Source organism: Dryas octopetala, chromosome 9 (assembly GCF_963921425.1).
Source record: "Dryas octopetala chromosome 9, drDryOcto1.1, whole genome shotgun sequence".
NCBI classification, from domain to species: Eukaryota; Viridiplantae; Streptophyta; class Magnoliopsida; order Rosales; family Rosaceae; genus Dryas; species Dryas octopetala.
In genome coordinates, this window is record NC_141374.1 from 15,527,839 (window position 1) to 15,545,605 (window position 17,767).

Below are 17,767 nucleotides of genomic sequence, written 5' to 3' on the forward strand. Positions count from 1 at the left end.
AAATTAGTATATTCTTTATATTCTATATAAAAAAAATTAGTATATTATTTATAGTTTATACTCTATATACTAAAATTTTTAATTGTTTATAGTTCTAGGGTATAATATATAGTTATATACTATATAAGTGTATATAGGGTATATACCATATAAGGTAATAAGGTATAGGATTTAAAATTTATGGTATAAGATTTAGGATATTAGGGTTTATAGTATAAGGATTTAAAACTTATGGTATAGGGTTTTGTTGCAACTCATCTCTCATTCTCTAAACTCTAAACCATAAAGTTTAAAATTTTATATATTCTATATACTCTATATAGTCTAGTTACATAAACTAGTTTGCCCAACCAAACCCCAAAGTCCCAAAACTTGTTAATTAGGATGGGTTTGCATCATTAAATAATTGGGCTTAGGCTTAAAAAAACAAGTGTGAGGCCCCATTAGGCCCAGAACCGTGGTGAGAACCGCACCGCACCGCATTCAAGATGGTTTGGTTTGGTTCGGTTCGGTTTTTTTATTTTTTTCACGGTTTTAAGCACCGAACCGCACCATCTATTCATGTCTGGCGCGTGCACGGTTCCGAGGGAAAAGTGAGTCGAACCGCACCGCGCCCACCCCTAGGTATTAAGTTGAAAACAAAAATATGATTAAAAGTAAAAATAAATAAAATGAAACGGTAAATTCTTCAATTTTGTTTTTAGATAACCAAAAAATAAAGTTCCAAGTTAAAACTTAAAAGCGCTTCCTTCCTATGTATACCTTACTTACGCGCCCTTTTCATCTTGTACACAGTGACAGAGAAGATAGAGCAAATCAGGCATGTCACTCCTGCAAAATCCCCACCAAATTCGACCGTTAATCCCCTACCCAATTCAAAATTTTCCCAACTCTTTCCAACCCAAGTCTCCAAACCTCCATTTCTCTCCCAAAACACCTCCAAAGCCCATCCATTTCCACCCATTAACGCCTAAATGCCAACAACAGAGCCACCACCATTCCAGCCCCCAAACCCAGACCCAAGACGACGGCATCCCCGCCGAGGACGTCAAGGTCCTCGCCAAGTTCAAGTCCCGCCACAACTACATTCGTGTTCTCGAAGTTTCGCGAAGAGCCGACCACCCATTTGCCGGCTCAAGACTCCTCCTCCTCGATGTCCCCGGAAACATCCACAGCATTTCTTTCCTCTTCAAGTCCCTCACCAACACTTACTTCGACGTCTTCGCCACCTTGCCGCCCCTTTTGCCTCCCGGACCCATCGCCATTCTCGGGTTCGGAGCGGGTTCAGCTGCCCGGTCCATTCTTGAGCTGTACCCACAAGTGGTGGTTCATGGGTGGGAGCTTGACCCGTCTGTGATTGCTGTGGGTAGAGAGTACTTTGGCCTTTCAAAGCTTGAAAGACAGTACCCAGATAGGCTCATCATTCATATTAGAGACGCATTCAAAGCTACTGCTAGAGACGGGTTTGCAGGGATTTTAGTGGATTTGTTTTGTGAAGGTAGTTTGGTTCCTGAGCTGCAGGACTCAAATACTTGGGAGATGCTCAGAAGGTGTTTGAGAAAAGGCGGGAGAATAATGGTCAATGTAGGAGGTAGTTGTGTAGAGGCTGAGGACTCGCGGAGAGATGGGAAAGTAGTTATGGAAGACACTTTGAAGGCTATGCATCGGGTTTTTGGCGACAAGCTCTTCGTATTGAGCCTTGGGAATCGACAGGAAGATAGCTCTATTGCTCTTACGGGCGATATGCCTGATCTTGACGCTTGGAAGAAGACGCTGCCGCATTCTTTAGCTGGTTATGTTGATATGTGGATGCCATTTAGCCGTTAAATTGGTATGTTTTACTTCCTTGATTGAATGAAATGGAGTTATGGTGTTTGCTCAAGTAATCACTAGGCAGTGTATTGATGCTAATCCATGTAGTTGTCATATTTTTCTTGGTTGAATTTGGCCTATTTCTTAACTATTTGAGTTTTAGACATCAACCATAGCGGCATGGTCTACATGTACATCCCGAACTTAACAATGCTCTTATACCCAATTATGGCACTACCTACTTTGGAATTCATCAATCTTCATATTGAGTACTGATCCATCTTCACACAACTTTTTTTTTTTTTTTTTCCCACTGAAAAACAGATCGAGAGTGGTAAAATTGTGAAAACCAGCTGCTCAGTTCATCACTAGGTTTCAGACTTTTAGATGCTAAGATTTCCGCCCACTTTGAAAAAATCCTTTATTTTAAGCTCCATTGGCAAGTGGTCTTCTTTTTAGCAGTGCATTGCTCACTACTCACTAACTCTACATTTTGTATGGGGTCATACTCACGACTCACTAACTCATAGTCGTGGATATATAAGTCAAAATTGTGTGGCTATAAGGTAGCAGTGTCTTCCATGAAAGCAAGGGAAGTAACATACTAACGTGTGAATACAAGGTCAACTGCATAATTCCTTAAACCTAATCAAATACAGTCCTTCTACCTAATCCTATAGAATCCTTTTTCTACCTAGTCCTAATTAAATTATTTTCCAAAAAACCCCAAATTAAATAAAACAAAAAAACTTTAATTATAATATTATTTTGAAGACAAAGAGCATCTATAAATATTGCTCTCAGTGTTTTCAATATTCTAGGATTATGACAAAGAATTCACTCTGAAAGGCTTCGACAAGTTCTTGTTTCTGCTTTCTATGATGAGCAGTTTTCCAGCACAGTTGGTTGTAGCTGTAGTAGCTGTATGTCTTCTCTTGGGTGTTTTTCCAGTAAATTCTACATTACTTTCTCGTGGTAATAATATCTTCCATTTGATGAGATCTGTTCTAGTTACATTGAATTTGATCATCTGGACTAAGCCCCAAACCATACGTCAAAGTACTTAATTTGATTGATTCTATGCTTTACCATTTATTGACAATTGTATTCTGCATCTAACATATGGTGATATGGTTTTACTTTTTGCCTTTAACACATAAAAGTTTTCAAGGATCCAACTTTCTGGCTATTAACATTTCTTGCTTGCTGTGATTTTCTAATGGCTGAAGGTGCTGAGAAGAGTTCATTGCATGTTGACTGTAGAGATGGCTTGATGAGAAAGATAATTGGAAGAAAAGAAGGTAGCTTTGGATGTCAAAGTGACATTGTTAGCAGGAAAACAGTGCCCATCCGCAGTCTAAGAACAATCGTTGCATCCCCGCCACCTTCACCCAAAAAAAATCAACAAAAATCACATTATGTTTCACCTCCTCCATTTATGATATGATGGCTATATATGTTTATGTCTCCTATGGAGGTTGATCATTGCCTGTGGAAGTTAGAGTTTCAACTTGTTGCCTCATTTGCAAGTCCATTTGGCTTTGGAGTCTTTCTACAAGCTACTTGAGTCAAAGTATGTAATAATGTAAACGTGTCTGAACATTTTGTTCAGTATATTATTTGTGGAAACGAAATTGGAACATAAATGGAATAATGAATACAAACTGTTATGTGTAGCTATTTTTTGTATCAGTTTATGATATTTGGAGAGGAGATTTAAACTTTGAGACATCACTTTTGAAGGAGAAATGTGTGCAGAAATTTTTCCATCACTTTTAGATGTGCCTACATATTGTCATAAACAATGAAGTCCAAGTTTGAGAAAGACTCAAAAGAAACCTCTCCAGAGGAACAAAAATTTGTGAACTCTTAATTGAATTTAACAGAAAAGTGAAATCCACATATGCCAATATAAAAGAACAGCTGAGCAGCAGCATATGAACTCAATCTAAGATTATATATATGGAATAGTTAATGCTGGTTTTGCATCTGTGAGTTATGACTTATCTTTTTCACTTTTGCATAATGTGGTTGGTGGTTTGCAAATTTGAATGGGAAAGACTATTGTAGAAAATGTAAACACAGTTTGTGTATTGATTGTATTGATTGATTACAAGGGAACCTGACTAAATACATGAAGACACAGCAGGTAACGGGAAAAAAGGGGAGCCCATACTTAAGGCCATACAGCTATGACTGATTTACAATACAAACAGTAGAACACAACTACCTAACCAGTAAGGTACCTTCCAATACTCCCCCTCAAGCGGGATCAAGTATATTGATTGATCCAAGCTTGGAAAGAAGTCGTTGAAACTGAGATGAGGCTAAAGACTTTGTGAAGATATCTGCCAGCTGATCATGACTGCGAGTATAAGCAGTTTGAATTACTTTTGATTGAACCTGCTCACGAACATAATGACAGTCAACTTCGATGTGCTTTGTTCTTTCATGGAACACTGGATTGGAAGCAATGTGCATAGCTGCTTGATTGTCACAATAGAGATACATAGGCTGAGACTCTAGGAACCCTAAATCAGAAAGGAGACCTTTTAGCCATATAAGTTCACAGGCAGTGGAAGCCATCGCCCTGTACTCAGCTTCAGCACTTGAGCGAGCAATGACATTTTGCTTCTTGCTTTTCCAAGTGACAAGGTTTCCTCCAACGAAAGTGCAGTAGCCTGTGGTTGATTTTCTATCAAGATGGTTTCCTGCCCAATCAGCATCAGTGAAACCCATAATTTGAGTGTGACCATTTCTCTTCAAGAGAATTCCTCGCCCAATAGAACCCTTGAGATACCTGAGAATTCTTTTGACAGTCTGTAAGTGTCTCACAGTGGGGGCATGCATAAATTGACTTACGAGGCTCACTGCATATGTAATATCAGGTCTTGTAATAGTCAAATAAATAAGCTTGCCAACTAATCTTTGATAATAACTGATGTCGCTGACTGGCTGTCCTTCCAAGGTTAATTTGAGCTTACTGTCAAGAGGAGTTCTAACTGGTTTGCTATCCATCATCTCAGCTTCTTGAAGCAGATCAATGATATATTTCCTTTGATTCAAAAACAATCCCTTACTAGATGCTGCCATCTCAATCCCAAGAAAATACTTCAACACTCCTAAGTCTTTAATTGCAAACTTTTGATGAAGAGAATGCTTAAGAGTGACAATTTCATCAACATTATCACCTGTGATGATAAGATCATCTACATAGATGAGAACAACCAATCTTCCAGCTGTGCCATTACGAACAAAGAGAGATGAATCAGCATTGCTTCTTTTGAAACCAACAGCTTCTAGGACTGAGCTTAACTTAGCATACCAGGCACGAGGAGATTGTTTCAATCCATAAATGGACTTGTGGAGTTTGCACACCATGGTAGAATCAGTTTCTTGTGGATGACCCGGAGGAAGTTGCATGTATACTTCTTCTTCCAGATCCCCTTGCAAAAACGCATTTTTTACATCCATTTGATACAAGGACCACTTATGATTAACAGCAATAGACAAGAGAACCCTCACTGTGTTCATTTTGGCAACTGGAGCAAATGTCTCCTTATAATCAACTCCAAATGTTTGAGTAAAACCGCGAGCCACCAATCTTGCCTTGTGTCTTTCAATCGAACCATCAGAGTTAAACTTTATTTTATAAACCCACTTGCTGCCGACCACCTTTTTTCCTTTTGGAAGACTGACAATACTCCAAGTTTTATTTGCATCTAATGCTTGTAGTTCTTCTTGCATAGCGTTTCGCCATACATCTTGAAGTTTAGCCTCGTGAAAGTTTTTTGGCTCACTTTCATTTGATATCTTACTAAGGAAAGCTGCATGAGAGGATGACACTTTGCTGTAATTTATGAAATTGGCAACTGGATACCTGGTAGTGTAAGTCACATACTCTTGCATCCTCAATGGTGGACGTCGATCACGAGGAGGATTTCTTCTAGGTGGAGCTGAAGGTATGTCAGGTTCAGCAACTTCAGTTGAGATGGAGGCGTCATTGGTTTGCACTTGTGCATCTGAAGCTTCTACCTCTTCTTCAGCTATCAGATCATCATTGTTAGGAACAGAGACATTGGTGTTGATAGACACTGAAGGAATATCATCATGGCTTGCAGCTGGATTTGGCAAAGGGAAAAAATCAAAGAAATTCTCCCCCTGAATGGTTGACTCTGATGGCTTGTTGAAATATGGTGTGGTTTCATCAAACCTGACATCTCTTGAAACAAGTAGCTTCCTAGTACTGGGATTGTAGCATTTGTATCCCTTTTGAGTTGAAGAATACCCCATAAAAACACACTTAACAGACTTAGGATCCAGCTTGTCTCGGTGAAGTGCTTGTATGTGAACAAAACATGTACATCCAAAAATCCTTAGATGAGACAGATTGACTTTCCTACCCTTCATGACCTCATAAGGTGTTTTTGACTGCAGAACACGACTTGGCAGTCTGTTTATGAGATAGGTGGCAGTAAGTACCCCTTGAGACCAAAAATTTTTTGGAACATTCATTTGGAACATAAGGGCTCTGGTTTTTTCAAGTAGATCCCTATTTTTCCTCTCAGCTATCCCATTTTGTTGGGGGGTACCTACACAACTTGTTTGATGCATAATGCCATGTGTGCTCAGGTATTGTGACATGATATTGGACATGTATTCAGTGCCATTATCTGATCTTAGAGTATGAATTTGAGATGAGAATTGATTCATGACAATATTATGAAAATCTTTGAAAACAGTCATAACTTCACTTTTGAATTTCAATAGATACAACCAGGTGATTCTAGAAAAATCATCAACAAAAGTCACAAAATACTTGTAACCATCAAAGGATTCTAGAGGTGCAGGACCCCAAACATCAGAGTGTACAACTTCAAAAAGTTTACTAGCTCTAGACATAGAAGAATCAAAAGGGAGTCTAGCAAATTTGGACAAATGACAAGTTTCACAGTTGAGAGATGTTTTACATAAACTGGGAAATAAAGTGGACAAAACAGGTTTAGATGGACGTGCTAGACGTTGATGCCACAACTGATGATCTTGAGCTAAACTGGAACTGACTTGAAACTCTTTTGGAGCTTTAAAATCTTTTGACAAGTAATACAATCCATTTAGGTAGAAACCTTCACCAATCAGCTTCTTGGTGACTAGATCCTGAAAAGCAACATTATGAGGAGAGAAAATTGCAAGGCAATTTAGAGAGTTTGTAATTTTTCCAACAGACAGCAGTTGAAAGGGAAAAGATGGAACATATAAAGCTGTGGACTCAACATTTTCAGAGATAAGTTTTATCTTCCCTCGACCTATAACTGGAACATCTCTACCATTGGCAACAGAAACTTGAGATGGTTGGGATAATGTCTCAAAATCATGTAAATTTGTGGTTTGATTTGTCATGTGATCAGTGGCACCTGAATCTATAATCCAAAAATCATGCATGAGACTAACATTAAGAGCAGTTGAGAAAGCATTCAAGATACCTGGAATCTCATCATGAGATATACCTTCAGCTTCTGCTAAGAATCCTGTAAATTTACCAAGAAGTGCAGTGGAATTGTCATTATTCATGCAAGCACCAGTCATCCCTTCAATTTTAGAATCTCCTTTTTTCTTTTGTTGGAGATAAGCTGCAAACTCATTGATTAAGGTAGCAGGGTTTGCAGTGAAATTTAACAATCCATCAGTAGAAATAGCAGCAGCATGATTGGCTTTGTGAATGTGATTTTGAGGACCTTTCTGGAAACCCTTATAGTCTTTTGAAAACTTGGGTTTCAATTCAGGATGTAGATTCCAGCATCGATCTTTTACATGGCCAACAGAGTTACAATATGTGCATTTCAGATCTGGTCTTTTGCCCCTGTACACCTTGTCTTCAGGCTGCTTGGTGTTGATCAAAAAAGCTCTAGCTTCAGAGACACTGGCCCTAGTTTCCATATTCATAACCTTTTTACGCACCTCTTCACGCTGAATAGTAGTGCAGACATTTGAAAGTGATGGAAGATCAGTGCTCATCAAGATGTGACTGCGAAGGTCCTCATATTCAGAACCTAAGCTTGCCAATAGTTGAAAAATCTTATCTTCTTCACCTCTTTTTAACAACTCAGTTGAATCAGCAGTGTGTGGTCGATACATATCAAGCTCGTTCCACATACTTTTCATGCTACCAAGATGCTGGACAAAAGGTTTTCCTGCTTGTTGGAGACTAGCAATATCCCTCTTAAGCTGAAATACACGAGCTGAGTTGTTTTGATTACCATACATTTCTTTAACTGCTTCCCAGAGATGACGAGATGACTCAGAGAAACTGAAAATTTCAGCAACCTTGGATTCCATGGAGTTGAGAAGCCATGACATCACAAGTTGATCCTTACACAACCAGACTTCATATAAAGGAGAAGAAGTTTCAGGAACCTTTAAATTTCCATTGACATACCCAAGCTTGGACCTTCCTCCAAGAGCAAGAGTAATAGCTCTGGACCATGGAAGATAGTTGAATTCATTCAGCAGCACAGAACACAATCGCTGGTTTGGGTTGACATCAGCTTCATGAACACTTGTAGAAGGAACGAGAGAGATCTCGGCCTCAGAACCGAAGGGATTACCCTCTGCCTCTGCCATTCAAGAATAGAATGAAGAGAGGAAAAAGAAATAAGGACAGGCCTATTATGGATCAGGCTCTGATACCATGTAGAAAATGTAAACACAGTTTGTGTATTGATTGTATTGATTGATTACAAGGGAACCTGACTAAATACATGAAGACACAGCAGGTAACGGGAAAAAAGGGGAGCCCATACTTAAGGCCATACAGCTATGACTGATTTACAATACAAACAGTAGAACACAACTACCTAACCAGTAAGGTACCTTCCAATAACTATCACTTAAAGTTTAAACAGTATCATAGAGAAGTAAAACTGTCAAAATCAGCTGCTCTATTCATCACAAGGTCTTAGAATTTTTAGCTGCCAGAATTTCCGCCCACTTGCTAAATAAAAAAACTTTATTTTAAGCCACATTCTCAAACTTGGTTTTCTTTTTGTGGCTTTTGGTTTCCGGAAGCAACTTGTTGGAATGGTTGACTGCAGATCAAACAGCTCTGTTTCCTGGCCAAAAAAAAAAAACAGCTCTGTCTGAAAATTATATAAATATTCTGGCTTTTATTCAACATCCTAAATATAAATGAATTAACTTGTGCCAATTTCAGTTACAAAATTGAGGTATTCCTAAAGACTAATAGTCAAGCATGTGTTGAGCACCATAAGGCACCAACTTTTATAATCTAATGTTATGTGTTTGGTCATTTATTAAATAGGACGGCCACATGTGACTTATTTCTTACAACGTGTATGTAAAATTCGACCCACATGCATATAGTGAGAAATCATATGTGATCGTCACGCAGGAAAGCTCCTCCACTGATTGCCGGTATTAAATCACTGGGTTTAATTTGTGGGATCCTACTGTAGCTAGCTTATTCAGTCATGATAAGAATTTTTTTTTTTTTTTTTTTGTCAAAGCAATCCTCAATAGTCAACTACCCACTAACTCTACATTTTGTAGGGGTTCCAAAGTCAAATTGTGTCACTACATGGTAAAATTACATGCCTGTCCTTTCTCTGAAAGCAACTTCTACATTGCTAGCTTCCTCATGGTAATAATATATATCTTCCTTTGATGACATCTGTAATAGTTAAATAGAACTTGCATGATCATATATCTTGGACACTTTATTAACATTTCTTCTCTTGCTTGCTGTGATTTCCTTATGGCTGAAGGTGGTGAGAAGAGTAGACGTTCATGGCATGTTGGCTGCAGAGATGGGTTGAGGAAGATGAATATTGGAAGAAAACAAGGTCAGATTGGTGATGATAATATTGATGTTAGCAGCAATAAAATAGTTCCTATTTTCAGCTTAAGAACAATCGTTATATTACCACCTTCACCTTTAAGAAATCGACCGAAATAACAGCGTTCTGAATCTCCTCCTCCACTTATGATATGATGCATGCTTGGGAGGCTATTGGATTTTAGTTTACTTTTCAACTAATTAAGTGTTGCAATTAGTCCATTAATGGGCTTTGGGGTCTTAATTAATTTCTAGCTACAAGCTCTACATTGAATGGATCAAAGTATGTATATGTGTGATCCATTGTCTGATTAATATTTTCTTCTTGATTCGGTACATAATTTCAGCAATTTTCACACTATTAAGAAAACCAAATTAAAGACCTTATCAAATTAATTTCCTGAGCAGCATATAATATTTGTTATTGAGAGCATTTAGGCAGATAAATGTGTGAAGTGTGAATTTAACTAGAGAAGTGTCACGCCCATCGCACTGTTTTTGTCGGTGTAGTTTGTACGATAGTTATCTAAAAAAAAAAAGAAAAAAAGCAAGAGTGTTGTGCCGTTGATGAGTCCAACCACACACTTTTGTAGATCCACACACACCACACATACTGATAATTTTTCTAATTTAGTTGTTTGAATTGATAGGTAAGAGATTTTACAGTGTCTGGTCTATTTTCTTATATACAATTGATGATTTTACATTCTCATCTAATCAAAAAATTATAGGATATAATTATTAGAAGATATATTTATATTAATAAGATATAATATTAATAATATTCATTTATATTATAACACATAAACTGATTATACTACATAACAATATATCAATTATACATAATAATTTCTCTATCTAATCGTGCCAAATTTCTCTTCAGAACCTTGTGATCATATCATGCACAAAAAATTAGGGATTAAAAATAAAAACAAAAACCGGACTTTCTGAACTGCCTTTGGGCCGTCTGACGAACAACGAAAAGAACAGCCTTTGGGCCGAACCATGAGCAGACTTTGGTCTTGTAGTTTCGACAAGGACATTTTCAGAAGACATAGTTGCTTTGCTTTGGATGTCAAAGCATGAACATTAATAATGGTAGGCAAGTGCTGGCCTTGAGGAGCCTGCAACCAAGATTCATCAGAACCCATGTTCCTAATTGATGTTCCTAAATCTACTTACCACTTAAATGTTCTTTCAGTTCCAATTGCTCCACTTGAACCTCTCCAAAATTTACCAATCCTTATCAAGAAGTAAGCAATTGCATGCTTTGATTATAAGGACCCATCTCTTCCATGACCCATTTTATGCAACTAGAATTGTCAGATTCTATGCCATCAATGGTGACCTTCACTCTGCTTCTAAACTGTTCGAGAAAAGTCCCAGCCAAAGCGTCTACCTTTGGAATTCCATTATTCGAGCCCACGCTCAAGCCCACAAATTTGAGGATGCATTTTCTCTGTTTACAAAGATGGTTAGGACTGAAACTAAACCTGATAACTTCACTTATGCTTGTGTTATACGTGCCTGCTCTGAGAGCTTTGATTTGGATGGACTGAAACTTGTCCATTGTGGAGTAACAGTTTCTGGGTTAGGACTGGACTCCATTTGTAGTAGTGCACTTGTAACTGCTTATTCAAAACTCGGTCTTGCTGATGAAGCCGGTAGGGTGTTTTATGGGACACCACAGATGGATTTGGTTTTGTGGAATTCTATGATTTCAGGTTATGGAAGTTGTGGGTTTTGGGACAAAGGGTTACAATTATTTAGTGAGATGAGATGCATAGAGATGGTGCCGGATGGATATACATTTGTTGGGTTGCTTTCGGGTTTAATGGATTCGAGCTTGATATCTATTGGCCAAGGAATACATGGTCTTTGTTTGAAATGTAATTTAGATTCTAATGCTCATGTGAGTAGTGTACTTGTGAGCATGTATTCAAGATGTAAGTGTATGAACTCTGCACATAGAGTTTTTAGTGGTTTATTCCAGCCAGATTTAGTTACATGGTCTGCTTTGATAACTGGATATTCTCAGTCTGGAGATTATGATAAGGCATTGTTCTTCTTCAGGAGTTTGAGCATGGAAGGTAAGAAGGCAGATTCCATTTTGATTGCCAGTGTGTTGGCTGCTGCTTCTCAGATAGCAAATGTAGGGCCTGGTAGTGAGATACATGCTTATGTTCTTCGACATGGACTAGAATCGGATGTCATGATTTCCTCTGCTCTCATAGCCATGTATTCGAAGTGCGGTTTCTTGGGCATGGGAGCTTGTGTTTTTGAGATCATGCCAGAAAAGAACATTGTTTCATACAATTCATTAATACTGGGTCTTGGTTTGCATGGACTTGCCTCTGAGGCCTTTAGAGTGTTCGATGAGATACTAGAGAACAGATTAGTGCCTGATGAATCTACTTTTTCTGCTCTCCTTTGTGCTTGCTGCCATGCTGGCCTCGTCAAAGATGGCCGGGAAATTTTCAGAAGAATGAAAGATGAGTATTGCATTCAAGCTAGAGCAGAGCATTATGTTCATATGGTAAAACTTCTCGGGATGGAAGGAGAGTTGGAAGAGGCTTACAATCTTATCTTGTCTTTGCCAGAACCAGTGGACTCTGGCATTTGGGGGGCCCTTTTAATGTGCTGTGATGTCTGTGGAAATTCTGAGCTGGCAGAAATTGTAGCCCAGAGGCTCTTTGAAAAAAATTCTGAAAAAAGTGCTTATAGAGTCATGCTTTCTAATATATATGCTGGTGATGGGAGGTGGGATGATGCAAAGAAGTTGAGGGATTACATCACAGAAGGCAGACTGAGGAAGATGCCTGGGCTTAGCTGGATTAAAGGTGGTTAATTGCTGCTTGACCAAAATCTTCTTTGTATCAGGCTAGTCATCCATTGACAAGCTATCCGTGCTAGGAGAGTATTGGACTATGAAAAGACTCTTACTTTCTGAGATAATTTGAAATGCTTTTGAATCTTGGATTGTTTTTGCTTGTTTTACCTTCTGGTTTTATATGCATCTCTCTGGTGATGCATAAAGAAGCCCAGAAATAACTAACTTGTAAATTGTAATCAGTCTGTAATGAACTTTAAGAGATTGAAGGAATGCATAATATTGTAATTATTGAAAGATCAAGATAATTGGGTAAATGATAGATACATATAACACAAACAGATAGCTAACAACATCAACTCCTCTAATGGGACTCGACTGGGAAAAAAAAAAAAAAAAAAAAACCCTCTAATGGGGATCCCCAGTCAAACTTGATCCGAGTTCTATAACTCTTCATACTTCTGTAGCTCTAATCCTTTGTTGCAACATAGAGATGGTAATATATGATATCTCTGGAATGTGCCTAATTTTGTAATTTTCCTCTCCACCATCAGGTTTCAGCCGTTCTGCATGATCATCCAGCAATGGCAGCAAATCCAACTGCTGCAGTGTGGTGATAAACTGCAAACCTTCAGGTAACATCCTCAGCTTCAGACAGTTGTGCAAGTGGAGGTATTTCAAGTTAGGTAGTGCTCCCTCTTCAAGTTCTGTCCACTCCTCAAGAACATGAGAGGCAATGCTGAGAACCTCGAGCTTTGGAAACCCACCAGCAGCACAAAACTCTTTCCCTATTTTCTTTGCATCATAAGCATGCCAAAGGGTTAAGTTTTTCAAGTTGGGAAGGAGTTGAAGTACCAATGATGGGTTCTCAGACAGTTTAGAGTAACCTAATCTTAATTTTGTAAGCCTTTCCAAGGAACCAAACCAAGTAGGTAGCTTTTCTAAGAGTCCTTCCAGGCAAAGCTTTCGAAGAAATGGAGGGGGTGAGAATGACTCCAAGAGGACAAGTTTTCCCGGGTTGAAGGCGTGCTTTACTTCTAGAGACAAGGAAAGAAGGCCCTGCATCTTCATAATGGAGGCAAATAGCTCACTGATATTTTCTTCACCCACATCCATCACTCCTAGTCTTCTGAGCTGTATCAGGTTACCTAATTCTTCTGCAATGCCACCACCAGCATGAATACCTGTAAGGGTCAGAAGATCTGTGAATCTTCCTATTCCTTCTGGTAGCTTCATGCCGCGAACGTCCATGTTCATGAACATTTTGAGGTGCCTCAACCTTACAAGATTAAGTATCTCATCTGGCAAGGCTGTCAAGTACCCACACCACCTAATATCCAGAGTTTGTAAGGCTTTTAATCTAGCAAGTCCCTCTGGCAGCTCATTTATATCAGTGCTCTTCAAGCCAAGATACGTGAGGTGTATTAGTTCTCCCACTTCATCTGGTAACCTTTTGATTTTGGTATTTTCCAGATCTAGCACTCTCAAAGAGTGTGCACCATTAAACTGTAACCAATCACCATTATGTTGAGAAAGATTTTGATTCCCCAGCAGGAATAAACAAGTAGGTTGAAGATTGTTCAAGAGGGTTGAGAGTTTTGTGATGTCTGAACAAATGAAAACCCGGTGTGTACTCTGACGAATCACTGAATCTGAAGTGGAACGCAAGGTTATGAAATTTCCTTCCTCCATTTGGCGAAGACAGAATTCATGAAGAGGAGAGGGGACTCGCAATTGAGTCCCGGATCTACTAGGGTGCTCATCCTTTACTTGAAGCATTCCCTGGTTGATCAATTCATATATATTTTCTTCTGCTATGTCCCCCATTATCTCCCCTGCTGTCTCTTGTACCAGTCCTTGGGCCACAAGTAACCGGATAAGTTTCCCTTTAGGAATCCGGAAGTTCTCGGGGAAGATGGAACAATACATTAAGCAATGCTGAAGACAATCAGGTAAATCTTTGTAACATGATTCCAATGGGAAAGATGAAGAAGATGCTGATGTCTCACCTTCTTCATTTCCTTGATCAGAGTTTATTTTCTTCCATCTCTCCTTCAATGGTGTCTGAATTCTGAACTGGCTATAGAGTTGCACAAACTGTTTTGGCATATATAGAAGAGAAAGATAACAATATATATAGGTTAGAGCTTATGTAATAGGGTATGTTAAGTCATGGTTACAAGGGAATATGCTTTGCAGTTTGCAGTCGGCCTGTTGTAGTCTCTACTAATTAATTAAGCAAATATTTTGACGGATACTACAAAGCATGCATATCCAAATTTTAGTTTATAGATGAAGAGTCTAACGAGGGTACTTGATGTGACTTTATGATGGTAACAGATAACACATGATTTATGATCGTTGAGAGCTTTGTATGGCTAGCAGCCTGCTTTTCATGCTTTGTCACTGCAGTAAATACCAAGAGAAGTAATTGAAAAGGGTCTTATAAAATTAGATTTAATATAAATTTTGCATTTAATAAAAAAAAAAAAATGAAAGAAGATGAGAATCCATGTAGCCGACCTAGGCAACTAGGACAAGGATGAAGATTAGATGATGATGATGATGATAATGATATGCATGTAGTAGGGCCGAAATTACTCTTCGGTGGTTTATGCTTGGTTCATATGGAAATAGAACAGAAGGCCCAACAAGCGGTTCTTACTAAAGCCCACAATGTACTGACTTCAGAAAGCTCCTGCAGTCTTGGGCTTGTTAGAGTCTGTACTTCGTGGGCTTGTTGGACTGCTGAATTTGAGAGTAAAAAACTATTTTTTTTTTGTTTTTCCGTGCAACACTCAAATAATAATTATTTAACTAAACGTTAATAATTAATTTCATATACATTGCAATTTTTTTTTAACCTTCGAGAAAAGTAACAGAATTTTATAATTATATTAATCTTTGCCCGTGCTTCTAGCCTGAGGCTCATTGCCTGGCTACTACATTTTTGCCTAGAAAAGTTTCTGAAAAGGCTGGCCTGCCTTGCCTTGTTGCTAATACGCATAGATAGGGACTTATAGATATAGGTGAGTAGTCCCCCTTTGAATATTATAAATCAGAAATCATAATTTAGTGGATCATTTCAAAAGTTAATTACATTTATACTCCTGAGGTTTATCGTCTTTTTACATACACTCTCTGAGATTTTGAAAGGGCTTATTAATTACACTTACACCCATAAACCAACATTAATTCTCATTTCAATAGGGCTCTTTAATCAATGATGATCTTAATTTACTCTTTAGGATTCAAGTTCATCCTCATCTCCTCGATCAAAAGCTAAAACAATAAACCCATCAACTCGATCAACTCCATAAGGGTCATGTTCATGCAGCTGAACCTGAACCTGAACCTGAACCTAACCAAATCTAATGTAATATTTGTTTAGAATATATATGGCCATATTTGGTGTTATTTTATATCTCACCATCAGATAATGATGTCTTTTTTCCTTCTATATATCTTTGTCAACATAGATTGAGCATTACTAACTTTTTTTTTTTTTCAAAACATGTCACTTCCTATCCTAAAAGAAGCAATTAATTAAGCATAGTATTTGAACCTAATTTAATATCCAACCAATGATAAAGAAAAGAATTAGGTATTGACCAGTTAGCCATCTCTAATCATTATGATTCCATTTTTTTAACCTTAATTCTAATAATTGTATATCATGTATAATTAATATTCAAGTTAGGCATTGGCCCCATAAGGCTATAAGCCACATGGTTGTGTATAGGGAAACCCGGCAGGCTTTCAAAAACTGTAGTCGACCTCCCTTTTGAAAGGCTAATTAAGAAAGGAAAAAAAAAAAAAAGTGAATATTGAAAAACAAAAACATGTATAAGAAATTGGAAATTGCAACCCTTATCTTGAAAGAAGAAGAAGAATTCATGGTTGTGAGTGATAGGGACTAACAACAAAAATAGATAGTCCGAAAAACATTTCGGTACTCTCAAGGCCCCGCCAACTTGGAGGGCTATAGACCCTCTCTACGGGTCTAGGATACCTCCTAATTTTGGTAATTGCATATTAGACCAACTAAAAGTCTGGAAATGGTTTAGCAATATATAATAATATATGAGTTTTATTTTGTAAGAGCAAACGGAAAAATAATTAAGTCGACAAGTAAAGAGAATAGAAAATTATCGTTTTTTTTTTTTTTTCCTTTAAACATTTGAATGCTCGATCAATTTAATTGTTCGAATGCTCAAATGATCGATAACGTACTGTCGGTCATATTAAAATTCACAACACAATTATGATGTGAGAATTCTATGATACCGCTGAGTGCAGGACTAGAAGTCAGCAAATTAAGCAGTAACATTTCTTCTTTTAGAACGGCATTGGCATTCACTAATCATGAAAAATTACTAACTGTGTTATCATTTTGAACTACAATTTTTGTTTTTTGATAAAGCCGTTATATGGAACTTTATAACAGGTTAATTAACGACCACTAACTACCATCATAACCTAAAGCAGTCATTGATAGCGCTATCTGGGGGATATATCATATATGTTAATTAGCTATATATATATGGTTCTCTAGCAAATTCCATTGCACTAATTAGCTTGCATGTGTCACAATCATGTGGTCACGTCCATATATATATATTGTCTCAAATCTGGGTCGACCCGTGAAAGCAACCCTGCAAACTTTCAACCTTGGACCAGCAGGGCTAGCTGTCTCACTTTGAGTTGTAAATCATTATAAGGTAGTGCATGACTAGTGACATATATGTACATATGCATGGAGTCGTACCAGATCAAAAGGGCTGTAACTAGTCCATTGGGTACCCTCAAAACTCCTTCAGCTATTGATCACTAGGTGGGACTCTTATCATTGTCCAACACATAATAAGCTAATCAAATATTATTTAATCTCATGAAGAGCCATGAATGTACAAGAAGTAGTAATAAGGGAATTCAAACTTGGACTCAACGTACACCAGTAGTAATTAGGTAATCGATCCACATACTTTTAGATATATATAAGTGCGTGTAAGAATATATATAGGAACACAAAAAAAATCGATTAAGGAAACAAATACTTATGTGATATGACATGGATAGGACTGGGAGATGTGATATTCAACCAATGTTTACTTGGCAGTGACCTTGTTGCTTACTAGAAACCATTTTGTCGGCCTCCATTATTGTACTTGTTTGTGACCCTCGGATGTTCATACAAGAAATTACATGGGATTTTGATTAAAAACAAAAAACAAAAAAGTACATGGGATTATATATAGAAATGATCTCCAAAA

The 17,767-nt window shown here is 37.8% G+C and overlaps 3 protein-coding genes across 3 annotated transcripts; 2 read left to right on the forward strand and 1 right to left on the reverse strand.

Annotated features, from left to right (window-relative positions):
• Window positions 1-777: 777 nt before the first annotated feature.
• On the forward strand, window positions 778-3,181 carry LOC147274727 (S-adenosyl-L-methionine-dependent methyltransferases superfamily protein). The gene is made up of 2 exons (XM_086227534.1): window positions 778-1,831; window positions 3,042-3,181. The coding sequence occupies exon 1, from the start codon at window positions 823-825 to the stop codon at window positions 1,825-1,827; it is 1,005 nt and encodes a 334-aa protein (XP_086083660.1). The 5' UTR covers window positions 778-822; the 3' UTR covers window positions 1,828-1,831; window positions 3,042-3,181.
• Window positions 3,182-10,731: 7,550 nt separating this feature from the next.
• On the forward strand, window positions 10,732-13,178 carry LOC147274728 (Tetratricopeptide repeat (TPR)-like superfamily protein). Its single transcript, XM_086257567.1, has 2 exons — window positions 10,732-12,504; window positions 13,049-13,178. Exons 1-2 carry the CDS (start codon window positions 10,854-10,856, stop codon window positions 13,066-13,068), a joined length of 1,671 nt encoding a protein of 556 aa, XP_086113693.1. The 5' UTR covers window positions 10,732-10,853; the 3' UTR covers window positions 13,069-13,178.
• LOC147274729 (disease resistance protein RPM1-like) lies at window positions 13,069-14,603 on the reverse strand. The gene is made up of 2 exons (XM_086228357.1): window positions 13,210-14,603; window positions 13,069-13,123 (listed from the first exon to the last, which is right to left on the reverse strand). Exons 1-2 carry the CDS (start codon window positions 14,601-14,603, stop codon window positions 13,069-13,071), a joined length of 1,449 nt encoding a protein of 482 aa, XP_086084483.1.
• Between the last annotated feature and the right edge of the window lie 3,164 nt (window positions 14,604-17,767).

What these genes read in the sequence shown, in the direction of transcription:
- LOC147274728 (XM_086257567.1), top strand. Translation starts at nt 10,854, where the DNA reads ATGTTCTTTCAGTTCCAATTGCTCCACTTGAACCTCTCCAAAATTTAC. An exon ending in TGGGCTTAGCTGGATTAAAG is followed by an intron (nt 12,505 to 13,048) that starts GTGGTTAATTGC and finishes CTCCACCATCAG; the next exon opens with GTTTCAGCCGTTCTGCATGA.
- LOC147274729 (XM_086228357.1), bottom strand. Translation starts at nt 14,603, where the DNA reads ATGCCAAAACAGTTTGTGCAACTCTATAGCCAGTTCAGAATTCAGACA. An exon ending in GCCTCTCATGTTCTTGAGGA is followed by an intron (nt 13,124 to 13,209) that starts GTGGACAGAACT and finishes TGTTACCTGAAG; the next exon opens with GTTTGCAGTTTATCACCACA.
- LOC147274727 (XM_086227534.1), top strand. Translation starts at nt 823, where the DNA reads ATGTCACTCCTGCAAAATCCCCACCAAATTCGACCGTTAATCCCCTAC.